The 15,415-nt window shown below is 57.7% G+C and overlaps 7 protein-coding genes across 7 annotated transcripts; 5 read left to right on the top strand and 2 right to left on the bottom strand.

Moving 5' to 3' along the window:
- Positions 1-1,285: 1,285 nt before the first annotated feature.
- On the top strand, positions 1,286-2,709 carry PG998_012892 (FAD binding domain protein; the record flags this gene model as incomplete). The annotated part of the gene is made up of 3 exons (XM_066879708.1): positions 1,286-1,790; positions 1,891-2,260; positions 2,349-2,709. 3 exons carry the CDS (start codon positions 1,286-1,288, stop codon positions 2,707-2,709), a joined length of 1,236 nt encoding a protein of 411 aa, XP_066726092.1.
- A 223-nt stretch (positions 2,710-2,932) lies between these two features.
- PG998_012891 (uncharacterized protein) lies at positions 2,933-4,279 on the bottom strand (the record flags this gene model as incomplete). Its single annotated transcript, XM_066879707.1, has 1 exon — positions 2,933-4,279. One exon carries the CDS (start codon positions 4,277-4,279, stop codon positions 2,933-2,935), a length of 1,347 nt encoding a protein of 448 aa, XP_066726091.1.
- Positions 4,280-5,463: 1,184 nt separating this feature from the next.
- Positions 5,464-6,795, top strand: PG998_012890 (uncharacterized protein; the record flags this gene model as incomplete). Its single annotated transcript, XM_066879706.1, has 4 exons — positions 5,464-5,794; positions 5,854-6,168; positions 6,232-6,533; positions 6,562-6,795. 4 exons carry the CDS (start codon positions 5,464-5,466, stop codon positions 6,793-6,795), a joined length of 1,182 nt encoding a protein of 393 aa, XP_066726090.1.
- A 525-nt stretch (positions 6,796-7,320) lies between these two features.
- PG998_012889 (uncharacterized protein) lies at positions 7,321-9,449 on the top strand (the record flags this gene model as incomplete). Its single annotated transcript, XM_066879705.1, has 3 exons — positions 7,321-7,588; positions 7,707-7,762; positions 7,821-9,449. 3 exons carry the CDS (start codon positions 7,321-7,323, stop codon positions 9,447-9,449), a joined length of 1,953 nt encoding a protein of 650 aa, XP_066726089.1.
- An 846-nt stretch (positions 9,450-10,295) lies between these two features.
- PG998_012888 (uncharacterized protein) lies at positions 10,296-11,025 on the top strand (the record flags this gene model as incomplete). Its single annotated transcript, XM_066879704.1, has 2 exons — positions 10,296-10,457; positions 10,558-11,025. 2 exons carry the CDS (start codon positions 10,296-10,298, stop codon positions 11,023-11,025), a joined length of 630 nt encoding a protein of 209 aa, XP_066726088.1.
- Positions 11,026-12,856: 1,831 nt separating this feature from the next.
- Positions 12,857-14,023, top strand: PG998_012887 (acyl-CoA thioesterase II; the record flags this gene model as incomplete). The annotated part of the gene is made up of 3 exons (XM_066879703.1): positions 12,857-12,934; positions 13,044-13,433; positions 13,493-14,023. The coding sequence occupies 3 exons, from the start codon at positions 12,857-12,859 to the stop codon at positions 14,021-14,023; spliced, it is 999 nt and encodes a 332-aa protein (XP_066726087.1).
- Positions 14,024-14,158: 135 nt separating this feature from the next.
- On the bottom strand, positions 14,159-15,323 carry PG998_012886 (FAD/NAD(P)-binding domain-containing protein; the record flags this gene model as incomplete). The annotated part of the gene is made up of 2 exons (XM_066879702.1): positions 14,159-14,444; positions 14,530-15,323. 2 exons carry the CDS (start codon positions 15,321-15,323, stop codon positions 14,159-14,161), a joined length of 1,080 nt encoding a protein of 359 aa, XP_066726086.1.
- Between the last annotated feature and the right edge of the window lie 92 nt (positions 15,324-15,415).

Raw genomic sequence — 15,415 nt, 5'->3', positions numbered from 1 at the left:
TTGCACCCACTGGGCCGGGAATCCACAAGCGAGCGCCGCCATGACTGCTACCTTCTCCTCTGATTGACGGAACCTTCGGACCTAGAAGTCACTCTTCTCGTGATTCTAATTATCTGCATTCAGCTACACTTCGACGCCTCTTTCAGGTGACCAAGAGGAACGAAGGCTAACGTGCCGAATTGGCATGACATGGGCAACGGGATGTGTGGAAGTGATGCCGCAGCATCCATGCTAATCCCCTACAGGAGAGCAGGCACTTTAGGCTAAATTGGTGCGTGACTAGTACTCATTGATCGCGGGGATTTGAGATATTCCCCGATATTTACTAAACTTCATCTTGAGCTAATTTTGGTCAGAACTGGTGATGATGTTGGAGGTTGAGTGACTGTGTGGATTTCACGCCAATCCCACACCATCACTCCGGAAGGCCTGTTCCAGTATGGCGTGTTGGAGCAATCTAGGGACTGAGATCTTGCGGCCTTTGAGATAGATTGCTGCTAAAATTGGAAGCCCGCAGGCATTACTCGAAAACTAATGTGCCATCCTACTTTTATTGTTATGCATCAGCTAGACCATAGCTCAATTCGCTTAGACGCAGACCCATACGTCAACCGGCAGCCCCTGAACAATATCACATCCGCCCCTACCGATGCCCACGCATCGGAGATGGTGCTGGTGCCATGGTTCGGGTTTGGTTGGTCATTCTGGACCACCCTTCGCCCGCGCGAGGTCGTGAGCCCAACAATGGCGATGATGGGGCAATGCGATCGCAACATGATGTTGATGGGTTGCTGAGCACGTACAGATTGATAACCAAGACAGACGGAGAGGCCATCGCCCCTCAATCGGCTGCATCCTAGGGACGTCATCGCTGTTTACTTTGAGAGCAACACCACGATGCTAGATTTAGCTGGCACAACATAGTTTATCTAGACATTCTATGCATTACGGAAACATTATTGAGCGGGTGATCGACTCTGCGATACATAATATGGAGCTTTTGGCAAGTAAGACGGTTTACTGATGTATCACACAGCCTTCAGCGTACCCCGCCGTCGCATTGCATATCTGCAACTGTGCGGTAGGTAGACCTGGTTGCGGAAAGAGTAAGCCATCCTTCCAACGGAGATCTGGAAATCTCCAGCGACGGAGCGAGTCCTACAATCCTAGATCCACCAACGACAAGGAGATTCAGCACCGGCGCCACGATTGAAAAGGCCTCTCTGTAGCTTTATATACCTTTCCCAACACAGAACCATCCGAACAAGAAGACTCGCAGCAGAAAATGGCTAGTCCTAGCACCGACACCAGCAAGCTGAAAGTGCTCATCGTCGGCTCCGGCCTCGCAGGCCTGACGGCCGCGCGCGTCCTGCGCCCGCACCACGCCGTGACCGTGTACGAGCGGGGCGACGCCTCGGTCGCGACGGGCGGGCAGGGCATCGTGCTGGGCAGCAACGGGGCCAAGATCATGCGGACGCTGGGGTGGGACGCGGCGCGCGTCGGCGCCGTGCCCATCCGCCGCTTCGGCCTGTTCGACGGGGACAACAAGCCCACCGAGCGCGTCGCCGACATGCGGCTCGCCGACCGCTACGGCGCCGACATGTTCGCCCAGAAGCGCTCCGACCTCCGCGACGAGCTGCTGCGGCTGGCGACCGCGCCGTCCGTCGAGCTGGGCATCGCGGGTGCCCCGGCCGTCATGGTGTATAACAACGCGGTCGTGGGCCTGGACCCCGAGGAGGGCGTGGTGACTTTGAGCGATGGATCGACGGCGGCGGGCGACGTTGTTATAGGTAAGTTCGCAGACGAGATCATCTCGGCTACTTTGCATATCCCCGCATCGACCTCTGCGAAGCTGGACAGGCGAGACCATCTAACCCGCCGCGCCCACAGTCGCCGACGGGATCCACTCGCGCCTTCGCTCCACCATCGCGGGCGAAGGCTGCCCGCAGGCCAAAAAGACGGGCCTCTCAGTGTACCGGGTGGCCGTCTCGCTTGACGAGGCGAACCGGGCCCTGGGCGACCTGGCCCCGCCGCCCTGGTGGGAGCCGCGCAACGCACAGGTCTTCGTCCACGGCCCCGAGGGCAGCCGCCGCTTCGCGACGACCTACCCGTTTCGCAACCACACGGGCTTCAACTTCTCGTGCATCCTGGTGACGCAGACCTCCTCCCGGAGCACCACCGAGTCGTGGCACGCCGACGGCGACCGCGACAAGATGCTCGAGTACTTCGGGTGGGACGAGGGGCTGAGGCGGATTCTCGGGTAAGTGGAAAAATTGTACCGATATGATAATTATATCTGTCCTCGTCGCGTGAAATGCTGATCGATGCGGAAAATGTCGCATATTCAGGGCGGCGGCCGAAGTGAAGACCTGGGAGCTGCAAGATTTGGAGCCCCTGCCCACCTGGACGCGGGGCCGCGCCATGCTGATCGGCGACGCCGCCCACGCCATGACGCCGCTGCAGGGCCAGGGGGCCAACATGAGCATCGAGGACGCCGAGGGCTTTCGGCTATTGAACTCCGAAGAGGGGACGCGCCGCGAAGACGTCCCCGCCCTCCTGCGCCGCATCGAGAGCGTCCGCCGGCCCCGCGCGGAGAGCGCCGTGGCGCGGACACGAGACACCCACGCCAGGCTCTCGATCACGGAGAGCATGGAGTCCAATGCGGACTTCTTCTACAGCTACGATGGCATATGCGCTGCACTGGCTTAGCGGGAGGCTGTCGAGTAGAGAGGGGGTGGGTGAGATGAAATTGAAGGGAAAGAGTCGCCAGGAGCGCAGGCACATCTGTGTATGAGTCATTAGACTCTATCTTGCAGTTCTCGCTATCAACGTAGCAGTATTAAAAGGTCTGGTGGACATAAATTAATATCCATAAAGTCCTTGAAATGGGAGATGCTCTGATGTATGCTAAATCCCTCTCACACCAGAATGTTCACCAGACAGGCTGAAAGTAGTAGTTGGGCGATATCGCAAAAACCCCCTTCACTGGATCCTCGCGAGCAGGAGCATGATGAGGCACGACCGCCCCGCCCGGCGCCTTCGGATTCCCGTCCTCGTCGACGCGCACCAAAAGCCCGTCGCGCTCCGCCATCCAGTCCTCGCTCCCCGCGACGTAGGCATCAGTCAGCCCCCAGACCTCCTTGTCGTCGGCCTCGCCGATCTCGAAGACGTTGAGGCCGGCCCAGTTGCGGCTGCCGACCACGCCGCCGCCGTTGTCGGCGACGGGGCGGAAGAGGTGCTGGAACAGGTGGCGGAACGCGCTGGACCGCTCCATCCACAGGTCGGCCATGTCGACGTGGCGCAGGGCGCCGCGGTCCTCGAGGATGCGGTTGCCCGGCTGCGGCGTGAAGCGCACGAACAGCCGGTCGACGCGCGGCAGGCTGAGCAGCAGCTGGCCGACGTGCGTCGACAGCGGGAAGATGGCGATGTAGTTGAAGTCGACCACGGTCCCCGGCAGCAGCGGCGTGTTGTTCGGGTACTCGCCCGTCCCTAGCAGCGCGCTCAGCATCGACGGCGGCGACCGCAGGAAGAACTCGTACGTCGAGTAGGCCCGGATCGACGAGCCTTCGTTCAGCAGGATCGACGTCCACGGGCGCAGGGTGAGGAAGGGGCACGGGGGCGCGGGCACGGCGCCCTGGTAGGAGGGTGGTGGCGGCCGGGCCGCCGTGGTTGGGGGCGGCGGACCACTGCTCGATCCCGGGCTTGGGGGGCTGGGGCTTTCGCTGCTCGAGGGAGGCGACCGGCGAGAGCGTGCGAGCGAAAGGATGTGGTACGGGATGTTGAAGGACCACGCGTCGTCGAGAAACAGCATGCGGCTGAGGAAGGCGGCCAGCGTCGTCGGCGGGGCCATGATGGTGAAGCGCAGCGGGTCGACGACGGCGAACAGCTGGTCCCACATGGCCTCAAGGTCGGCGGGGTGGATCTGGTAGGCGACGCGGGACGGCTCGACGCCCTGCTCGGCGTAGTCGGCCAGTAGGGTGAAGGTGACGACCTGGCGCTGCAGCCCGTGGCGCCGCAGGAAGCGCAGCAAGGGGGCGGGACACAGGCCGCCCGCGGCGTCCAGCGACGAGAGCACCGGCTGCCACAGCACGTTGCGGAACAGGATGGGCAGCGCCAGGGCCCGCCACAGCCGGCTGACCCGCGACGCGCACTTGAGGGGGACGACGTCGCTCTGCAGCAGGTCGTGGCTGGGCTGTTCGTGCAGGCGGCGCTCGGATGGGGCCGGGCCGGCGAGGAACTCGAGAAGCTCGGCGAGGATTTCCCGTGGGAGACGGTCCATTGCTTTTGTCAAATGCCGTGACGGGGCAATTTCTTTTTGGTATTCTGGACAAGTCTAAACAGCGAATCAATTGATATATTCTCTAGTCAGACTGAAATTCATTTGCCATCTAGACGCGTTTTACTCGACGAGGTTATGTGGAAATACAGGCAACTGGATTGAAGCACACAGCCAGGCGAAAGTTAATGATGCGCGCAGCACGTGGTTTTGGCCTGTCGTGTCTGAGCTCCAATCCTACTGCTCCTACTGTTCCTGCGACAGCGCAATGTACTCGAACACCAATGTCGTTTGCATTGTTTGTATTCTCAGAGAGTCGACGGAAATGACGTCAGAAGTGGGCGAACAGCAGAACTCGGGAAAATATCCCGCCCGCCGTCACTGATCTGTGCCGCTCTGGCTTGCAGGGACCGAGACTCGGAACCTTCTTCATCTTTCATATAAATGACTTTGCATAGACTGGCGGTTACATCCCTGCCCGAGTGTAGGTTGCCATGTCATTCTTCATACCACGATGAAATTCTGCCGAAGACGCGCCCAGTCAGCCGTTGGTAATAGCCTAGGCGTGCGGGGTGTACGGCGCTAGTCCTATAGGAAGAGGGCATTGCAGAAAGCATTGGAGTAAAATAATTGGAGCTGGGTGCCAGTTAGCTGACGACTAGGAGGCAGGTGGGATTTCCGCAAGGACTGCGACTGGTCCATCTTCCCCGAAAGGAACGATGCCACCCTGGAGATCCAACCGAAAAAGCATCTCCCCAGTAGCCGAGAAAAGCTATGCCTTGACAAGGCATGTCTTTGCAAGACATTATGAAGCCTTGCCAACTACCCGGAGGCTTGCAACCTACCCCTCAAGCCTTTCTTGCCCCCACTGCCGACTACTGCAAGCTGATCGTCTCGGGACGAGGGATTCCCTCCGACGTGTCAGGGTCATGATGCTACAGAAAATGTGGCAACCCCCTACTTGTTGAATCGTGGTGCGGAGAGAGGCACAGTGGCAGCGGTGATAGGGATTTGCCAGATTCAAGTGATAAGAAGGTGCTGTCCTTGTATGTCTGCCATGGCTGGTTTCCAGTTGGTCCTCCTTCTCAACACACTAGGAAAGAGCTAGCCCACCATAGAACACCACACAACACCTTCACTTCTTACCGAGACTCGCCGGCATTCATTTCATTTCACTCAGCTAAGCCATGGCGACCAACAAGCAGCGCCCTCCCTTCCGAGCGGAGCACCTGGGCTCCCTTCTCCGGCCCAAGGAGATCACGGATAAGCGTATCGCCCTGGACAACGCCAAAGCTCTGGAGATTGTCCAGGACAAGGAGCTCCACGACCTCGAGGACAAAGCCATCGATGAGATCGTCAAGGTGCAGCTGGACCTCGGCTTCCATGCCATCGGCGACGGAGAGTACCGCCGACACCAGTTCTGGGGCACCTTCTTCCCCAACCTCGAGGGCTTCGAGGAGATTCCCAACCCGGACTGGGACATGTTCCGTCTCTACGTGCCGGACACGGCGGCTTTCAGTAAGTTGAGCGGATATGATGCGGGAATCGGGAAGCTCTATTCTGACTACGGCCTATAGCGGAGACGGGCCACAAGCCCGGCGAGACCATCGTGTGCACGGGCAAGATCAAGCACGTCGGCTCCTCGTACATGGCCGACTGGGAGTACTTGAAGAAGCTGGTGCCCGCGGACCGCGTCCGGGAGCTGAAGATCACGCTGGCGGCGCCCGAGTGGTACCACCTGCGATACAAGAAGGGCAAGGCGTACCCCAAGGAGGTGTACGCCAACGACGCCGAGTACTTTGCCGACATCGCGGCCGCCTACCAGGCCGAGCTCAAGACGCTGTACGACGCAGGATGCCGCAACGTCACCATCGACGACCCCAACCTTGCCTGTGAGTCCAAGTCAATCGACGCCTAGTGCTGTTGTGAAGGCTAACATATCGCTTCCTCTTCAGACTTCTGCTCCGAGAAGATGCTGGCGGGCTTCAAGGAGGACGGCGAGGACGCCGAGGCGCTGCTGGACTCGTACGTCAAGCTGTACAACGACTGCCTCAGCGGGCGGCCGGCCGACATGCACGTGGGCATCCACCTGTGCCGCGGCAACTTCGCGTACAGCAAGCACTTCAGCGAGGGCGGGTACGACCGCATCGCGACCAAGCTGTTCAACGGCATCAGCGCCGACACGTACTTCCTCGAGTACGACACGGCGCGGGCGGGCACGTTCGAGCCGCTGAAGCACCTGCCCAAGCACAAGAACGTCGTCCTGGGGGGTCATCACCAGCAAGTTCCCCGAGCTCGAGGACCTCGCGATGCTGAAGGAGCGCGTCTACGAGGCCGCCGACGTCGTCGCGGCCGGCGCGGGCCAGACGCGCGACGAGGCGCTCAAGAGGCTCGCCGTCAGCCCCCAGTGCGGCTTCGCGAGCCACCACCTCGGCAACTCGGTCACGCGCGACGACATGGTGGCCAAGCTCAAGCTGGTGCGCGACCTGGCCGATTCCATCTGGCCCGGCGAGCCTTGATTGGTCTGTTTGGTCTTGCTCTCCCCCGTGCTAGTCTCTAGGCTATGGTGGCTTTTTGGATGGAAGCCGTTGGTTGCAAGAAATGTTCTTTTACCCCACCATAGCAATTGCCAGCGTTCTAAAAGTCGGTCAGGTCGTTTTCCATTCGCCAGCCCGTCGCGTTAGTTCATGTCGTCTTTGCGTGTCTATGCAAAACACATCGCTGATGCATTGATGAGCTGTCAAGCTGCATTTCAGTGATCAGCGTGTGCCTCTGTCTCGGCTTGATGCTCTGTTCTAGATTGTTGTCGGTTTCCAACGTCAGCCAGCACTGCCCCGCCATCCGTCCATTTCGTGCCCCTCCCCCTGTAGCCCCTGTAGCCCCTGTAGCCCCCCTGTAAGAACCAAGTCTATGGCGGGGCAATCCAGTTCGCTTCCCCGATTTGATCGACTGTCACACCCGTTCTGTATTCCGTCCACCAACTCCTTAAACATTTACCCAACCTGCATTCTTCCCTTGGACATCCATTGATATCTCTCTTCACCATGCGCGAAAAGACAGAGCTCCCTCCCAACGAGTCGCAGACATACAGTTCGGGCAACTCCAACGGTCCCCCGGATTTGAGGCTGGTGCACTACAACGATGTCTACCACATCGATGCCTCCTCGGCCGAGCCCGTGGGCGGCGCCGCGCGCTTCATATCCCTGATGGAGCACTACCGGCACGACGACAAGTTCAAGGGACAGTCAGATCTGATCACCCTGTTTTCCGGCGACGCATTTAACCCAAGTCTCGAGAGCTCAATCACAAAAGGTAGATCCCAAGTTCACGCATGGTTCCCCCTGCACGGCCTGCATTCGCTTCCCACCGCTACTTGGAACCTTCCCCCTGTGGCGCCCAAGCCAACGCTCATGCTGACCAAAACCGGCAGGAACTCACATGGTACCCATCTTGAACAACATTGGAACAGATGCTGCAGCCATTGGGGTATGTTTACTTCACGAGAAATCTCTTGGTAGTTTTTGAGCCGTGCTGACCGTCATAGAATCACGACCTGGACTTTGGGGTGCGCCAGTTCCGCTATCTGGCGTCCAAGTGCAAGTTCCCATGGCTGGTCGCCAACATCTTGGATCCTGCTTTGGGGGAGAATGTGCCCATTGGCAACTGCAAGAGGACGCACATGCTCACCTCGTCCAATGGCATTAAGATCGGCCTCATCGGCCTGGGCGAGCGCGAGTGGCTGCAAACGATTAACAGTCTGCCGCCCAACCTGATCTACAAATCCGCCACCGAGACGGCCAAGGAGCTGGTCCCGAAGCTGCGCGAGGAGGGCGCCGAGATCGTCATCGCCATCACGCACATGCGCGAGCCCAACGACGACAAGCTGGCCGAGCAGACGGACGGCCTCATCGACATCATCCTCGGCGGCCACGACCACTACTACAACCACAAGCTCATCAAGGGCACCCACGTGCTCCGGTCCGGCACCGACTTCAAGCAGCTGTCGTACCTCGAGGCCCGGCGCCGGCCCGACGACTCCAAACGCTGGGACGTCGACGTCGTCCGGCGCGACGTCACCTCGGCCATCCCCAAGCACGAGGATACGGTCAAGCTGGTCGAGAAGCTGACGTCCAGCCTCAACGCCACCCTGCAGAAGCCCGTCGGCTACACGGCGGCGCCGCTCGACGCGCGCTTCCGCACCGTGCGGCTGCGCGAGAGCAACCTCGGCAACTTCGTCTGCGACATCATGCGCCACTACTACGCGGGCGACTGCTGCATCATGGCATCGGGCACCATCCGCGGCGACCAGGTCTACGTGCCGGGCCCGCTGCTGATGAAGGACATCATGAACTGCTTCCCGTTCGAGGACCCGGTCGTCGTCATAAAGGCGTCGGGGCGCAACATCTGGCTGGCGCTCGAGAACAGCGTGTCGCAGTTCCCCGCGCTCGAGGGCCGGTTCCCGCAGGTGTCCAACATCCAGTTCGCCTTCGACTCCAGCAAGCCCGCGGGGGAGCGCATCGTCTCGGCCACCATCGGCGGGGAGCCCGTCGACATGGAGCGCAAGTACGTGCTGGTGACGCGCGGGTACATGGGCCGCGGCAAGGACGGCTACGACAGCCTGCTCATCGAGTCCGAGGGCGGCGAGTGCGAGGAGGTCGTCTCGGAGGAGAACGGCATCCTCATCTCCATGATGCTGCGCCAGTACTTCCTGTCGCTGCGCGTCATGGGCAAGTGGAAGAACTGGGGCAACGCCATCCACCGCCACTGGGACGCCGTGTCGCAGAAGGTCAGCACGTCGCACCCGCACATCGCGCCGGGCCCACAGAGCCCCAACGCGAAGTCGTCAACCAAGAACAACAAGCGCGGCTGGGACGACTGGACGCCCGAGAAGCTGCGGTCGCGGCGCGCCAGCGTGGGGATGCGCGAGGAGTCGGACGCCGAGAGCAGCGACCAAGAAGGCGACGATCACGAGGCGGAGCACGAGGTCGAGGACCTGGACAAGGAGCTGCAGATCATGCGCCGCGTCGTCCGGAAGTGGAGCCGCATCGCCGGCGTCCAGTGCCACTGCGGCGACGAGCTCAAGGAGGGCGAGTTCGAGATTGACTGGACCAAGGCGATTGCGCCGCGGATCGAAGGGCGCATCGTCATGGTTGGTGGGGAGATGCCTAAATAAGAAAGAAGCAGTAATGGGAAAAAGGGGGCGTCGACGACGATACATTCATAGACAGTTCAAAGCCGAGAGAATACATGGCCTCTTCCCAGCCGCAAGGATCAATCGATTATTGTTTGTTTGCTTGTATCTTCGGTGATACCGTCGACCTTTATTAAAATCTTCCCAAAACAGCACTCGGGCAACAACAGCAAACAACAACAACAAAAGTTATTGTTAGATTTGGGAGATCTCGTCACCTCATATTCTCACCGAGACCCCACAATAGACAGTCAAATAGCATGTTTCTTCTCCCTCCTGCTTTTCCCGTCCTCGACCGAGAAGGCGCACACCGATAGCCAAGTGCCCCTTCACCGCCCACCTCGTGCAACGAGCCTCTGAAACAACGTGAGAAACCACCACCCCCAAGTGCAGGCGAGCTGCATCATCTACATGTTACTCGTGCGACTCCAGCCAGGCCTGGGGGAGTCATGTCGTGTCGCACGAGCAAACGGGGGGGGTGCTTATCACGGGCGAGTACATGGTCGGCTGGCTGGCTGGTGGGGGCCGCGGCCACGTTCTGCCTCGAGCTTCTTTTTCCTCGTGTCTTGTCGTCTTCGAACAATGTGTCTCGGGAAGGAAGTGTTTGAGGTTTACTTGTTCGTGTGCTGCTTCCAGCTTTCCCCTCTCCTTTTCCATTTTATTTTCATTTTCTGTTGGCGGGTTTTGACTGCCACTCTTTGGCTTCAGTTTGGTCAGGACTTTGAACAAATATTGTATTAGACCAGATAGATAAACAGAGTCATTATTTTTAGATCGTCCCAATGCCCTGCGCCTGAGTGGGAAACACCATACGAATCCAGCGGCAACATGGGAGATCCAGGGCCCGTCGCTGATCTTGGTGTGGAAGGACGTCTTTGGACAACAGCCGAGGAACAAAGAGAGAGCACATCAAACGCCGAAGTCGTGATCGGGTCGGAGAAGGGGTTTCTGCAAGCGAGTCAGTCTGCCGTCGGAGGTGACAATAGTATGGTAAGCAAGGCTCTGGTCCGTACCGCTCCCCCTTTCGCCTTCACCCTTCCCACAAGCACGGAGGCCCAGCATATGCTCACCGATATTGCAAACGCAACAGCTCACGTCAGAAATCACCTCGCCCGCGCCCTTTCCTTCGGGGACGGCCCCCAACACGCTCGTAACCGCACCACCACCCCCACCCTCAGCCGCGACGCCAGCCGCCGCCACGACCTCTTCCTCTTCTCCTGCAGTCGCCCTCCGAAGCCTCACGTCGTCCCCGCCATCGTCCAGCCACCGCCACCCCACCACCCCGATCGCCGCCGAATCCTCCTCCACAGGGACGACGACGACGACGCTTCCCGACGACACGGACGGGGGCGGCGGCGCGGACAGCGGCCTCAGCACGGCCGCCGCCGCGGGCATCGGCGTCGGCTCCACGGTCGGCGGCGTGCTGCTTCTCGTGCTGGTCGGCTGGGTCGTGCACCGGCGCAAGCGGCTGGCGCCCACGGCGAGCCGCGCGTACGACCGGCCGCTCAAGGACCCGGCGGCGGCGGAGGTGGGAGGGGAGGGATCGAGATGGCACTGAGCGGCGGCCACCACCAACGCCGACACTCTGCGCTGCGCGGCTCGGGAGGGGTGGCGGTGGCGCCGGAGGATCGGGTTTGAGACAGGGGGTCGAGGGCGAAGGAGGGCGTGCGGACTGGAAGGAACTTTAATGATGGTAGAGAGGGTTTCTTGGTGGGGATGGGACGTTTGCTTGGGGGATCTCATGTACGGCGAATAGATACTCATGATTAAAATCAAGATCATATGCTATAGGATGTTTAAGATAAATACCACTGTGTGTGATCTATATTTATTGAACGAGAGACGGGAGGGATTCACACGCCGGTCAGCCATGACACCTCTTTTAACCCACTGCGACCTTGCTACGCTCTTAACAAAAAGGATTCGATAAAACTAAGCGTGCGGTAGCTTTTAGGGACCGGCTAGCTATTATAATGAGCTGGCTATGGATCGTCTTCCACCATCGAGGAGGCGCAAGGTAAGGAACGGGTCGGTCATGCTCCCAACCCAGACCGCCGGGACCACCAAGTCCAGACTAAGACTGTACAGCTAAACACAGCAATAGTGTCGACGCAGAACAGCCATGTTGACCGCTGCCCTTCTTCTTTCGTAAGCTCATGAAGGTTCATGCCAAATATTCCCTGTTTATGAATCTAGGAGTAATACTGTGACAAGGCGAATACGTCTGCTGGAGAATAGCTTTAATTACCACAATCAGTGTCAATGGAAGGTAAAAAGGTAATGGCTGAGAGGCGGCCGACGCTTGACGAGATTTCATTTGCCGCTTGGCTCTTCTGCATGGCCGCCTGCGTGCTTTGGAGCGTAAAGATGTTGAAGATCTAGACTGGACAACCAGGCGCAAGACACGTTTATGTAAACTGGTTTGCTGTGACAAATCCCACCAGGCTAATAAGGTCATTGGTCTCTTTAACAAGCTCCTCCAGGCGAGATGAATGATCTTCTAGGGTGTAAACCGTCTTCTTATTCGCGGTCTTCTCAGCCTGTCGGGCATTGTTCCTCCCGACCCTTACTGTACAATTTACGATTGTGACTCTCGACTGGACTGTCTTTGTACAATACGAAGTAGGATGCACGTGACTTGATAACATTATAGTCAATCAATAAGTCTTGAAACAGCCCCAGAACGATATCCGAGGGGTTTCCATGAGAGTCAAAGCCTGATCTTGGTGCTCCCATATCTTTTGAAAAGAAGACAAGCATCTCTCGACTACAAAGCATCAAATTTCAAATCAGCTCTGTTTTACTCAAGCCCATGTAGCAAATTGCCGAGACAGAGCAAACCTTCGCTGGTTGGAGCAAGGAGTATCACTGTGTTTAAGAACAACGAATTCAAGATAGGGCAGCTGTGGCTGGTAGGAACCCACACTCGTGATAGTTTAGACTCAACGTCATCAACGAGAGGCTCAGGGGTATGAAATTGGACTAATGGGATTCAAGGCATGAGATTCTTCATATCTTATAAAAAAGCATAAGTGCACTATGTAACTGGTCGGCACCAAAAGCAACTTGACAGAACACGTTGATATATGGGGTGGCTGGTATGCAGCAATGTTGACGCTGACGTAAGCGAGCATTTGCATGTGCTTCCTAGGTACAGTCATGTCGCGCCGGCTGGTCGGCACGAGCGACTTGACGATCCCCGCAATTGTCATCCTATAGGTGATATCTCCCCATCAGAATCATCATTGGTGTTTACACATCTGTCTTATTACTCGCCATAAAGCCTTTCGGTGACAATTGCCAGTCAAATTAACCACCACTAGTTCTTGTGTCCTAGAAGGGTGATTGCGTCATAAGCGCCGCTCGAATCAATGTCTCAATCAAAAGCCATGCCGACGCTGCACCAGCCACCGCCCATAGACCCTTCGCGGGCTCCCATAGAGCACCAGCTGTTGCTGACTCCCATGGTGCCCATTCGAATCCTTACCGAAGACCAAGATCTCTTCACGAATACCTAGTAGGGCACCCCGCCGTCATTCTTTCTCATCTCGATGCTTATGCTGACCCCATCTCCAGCCCCTCGTGGCAGCCCCTCCGGGCCGGTCCTTGTTTGGAGGAATCCTGATCGGCGCCTCCATCAACGCCGCCCAGCAAACGGTGGGCCCGGATTTCTACATCCACCACATGAGCTGCACCTTTCGAGCCGCCCCCGATGCGACAAAGCCGCTCTTCTACCGCGTGGCCCGCTCCAGCGACAGGAGGTATGGCGCGGTCAGGGAGGTCAAAGTAGAGCAGGCTGGAGTGGTTTTCTTCTCGGCAGAGTGCAGTTTCTCGCTGGCGACTGAACGATCCAGCAGTATAAGCCATCAAGACAAGCCGCCGCTTCAATTGAACTCCCAAGCTCTCAAAGTTCCGCCTCCGCCTCCGGTGGCGGACAATAACGAGAAGGCCTTTACGGAACAGATGGTGAGATCGCAGCTGGCTTTCAAGTAATCTTCTTGACTAAACATCGGTTCTCAACATAGGTTCTCCCGGGGTTCCTCACATGGAAAGGGCTAAAAACGACGAAAGATGATATCGACCCTTTCGTCTGGCGGGATTATCCACCAACCCCGAAGCAGGCCGAGGCGTCGTCTCCCTCGACATCCAACGTCCTGTATTCCTGGGTCCGCCCACGGGGTAACATGTCCAATTTGCGAACCAGCCACATGGCGGTCCTCGGCTGCTTGACCGATGTCTGGGTCCTATCCAGGCTTCCGGAGATGGTAATCAACCCTTCATCGGCCTCTGGCGGCCCGAAGATCCCCAATACTAGCAGTGAAATGCCCTTCATGTCCACGTTGAATCACACCATCTGGTTTCACGACCCCTCCGTCAAACTCGACGACTGGCTTCTGGTCAAGAAGAAGAGTAGCTGGGCGGGGCAAGGAAGATGCTTGGTTGAACAGCAATTCTGGGATAGACACGGAAATCTGATGGCTACGTGTATCCAAGAGGGGACCTTCAAGGCGAAACAGACCAAGATGGCAGACAAAACTGGCCAGAGCAAGATCTGAGAAAACAGAGATGGCCGCGTATGATAGCCATCTTGGCTTGGGGTGTAGAGTTAGTCTGTAATAAAATTCGTATTCACTTGAAACACTAGGCATGGTCCGGTCTAAATATCGCCATAGAGCTACGAAGATAACCCCTTATTCTTGTCGCCGTTTCGCAAAATGCTCGACCATTGCAATGCCACCGTCATCGTGGAAGAACAATCCCTGATACATCAGGGTGGCCTCTGCGTTTTGTTTTGCACGCGCCCACATGGCCTCCTCGAATTGCTTGAGGCGCGTATCCATCGGCGCCATGGGCCTCTGGTCCCAGCCAACCCCAGCCACGGCATGTGCAAGATCTAATGCGTCTTGCATAGCCAGGTTAACGCCGACTCCTGCAAACGGCGTCATGAGATGTGCGGCGTCCCCAATGATGGTGATTCTGAGCAGGAGATTAGTTAAATAGTAAGTAGCCACACTCTCGACTAACCTCGAGAGATGTGTATCAACAGGATAAGCTTGCTAACCTTGGATGGTGATTCCATCGGAAATTGGGAGGAAGCGTGAAAAGCTGCCGCCCGATTGTGTCTGGTTCACTGTTGAGAACCAATGATTTCTGCACACCGGTGAATTCCGAGAATAGCGCTGCGATGATCTTTTCGCGAGCTGTGCTATGGGTGAAATCGATCCCACAGGTCGAAAACCAGTCGATCGGCAGTCGGCCGAAGGCGTACAGCTGGATGTTGCCGTTGCTGTTCCGCTGGCACATGATACCCTTCTGTGATCCCAGATTGAGGCACATGCCCTGTCCTACATGCTCAGAAAGGCCCGGATATCTGCTGTCAACGCTAGGGATGTAGCAGTCGAGGCCCCCTATGCCTGAGTAGGAAGGCGTCGTATCGCTTAGGAACGGGCGCACTTTGGACCAAGTTCCATCGGCGCCAACGACGAGATCGATGTCGGGCTCCTCATGGCCATCTGCGAATACGAGATTGAGTTTCGAGTTTTCCAGTTCCTGGATCTTGAGCAGGCGGCATCCCCATTTCACAGCCTCGGGCGGCAAAGAGCCCAGTAGAAGGTCCGTCAGCTGCGTCCGATCAATTTCGGGTCGGTTGGCAAACTCGTCCGGGCGGCCTGGATCTCCTCTGCTCTCGTCCATGAGCACCTCTCCGTCTGGGGCGATGATTCTCAGAGTTTCTCCCTCTGGCCTGGCGAGCCGTTGGAACTTTTCGAGGAGACCGGCCTCTTTGAGGGCGCGTTGTCCCGAGTCCGCATGGAGATCAAGCGACCCACCACGGTTCTTTTTCATGCCGATGGGCATTCTTCTCGAATACCTTGCACTTTATGGACGCTTCTTGCAACAGCCTGGCCAAGGTAAGACCGGCAGGCCCAGCTATGGATGATTTTCAGCTT

This window comes from Apiospora kogelbergensis (assembly GCF_038363985.1).
Source record: "Apiospora kogelbergensis strain CBS 113332 chromosome Unknown utg000008l_segment0_segment0, whole genome shotgun sequence".
Taxonomy (NCBI): Eukaryota; Fungi; Ascomycota; class Sordariomycetes; order Amphisphaeriales; family Apiosporaceae; genus Apiospora; species Apiospora kogelbergensis.
This window is presented reverse-complemented; position numbering and strand designations above follow the sequence as displayed.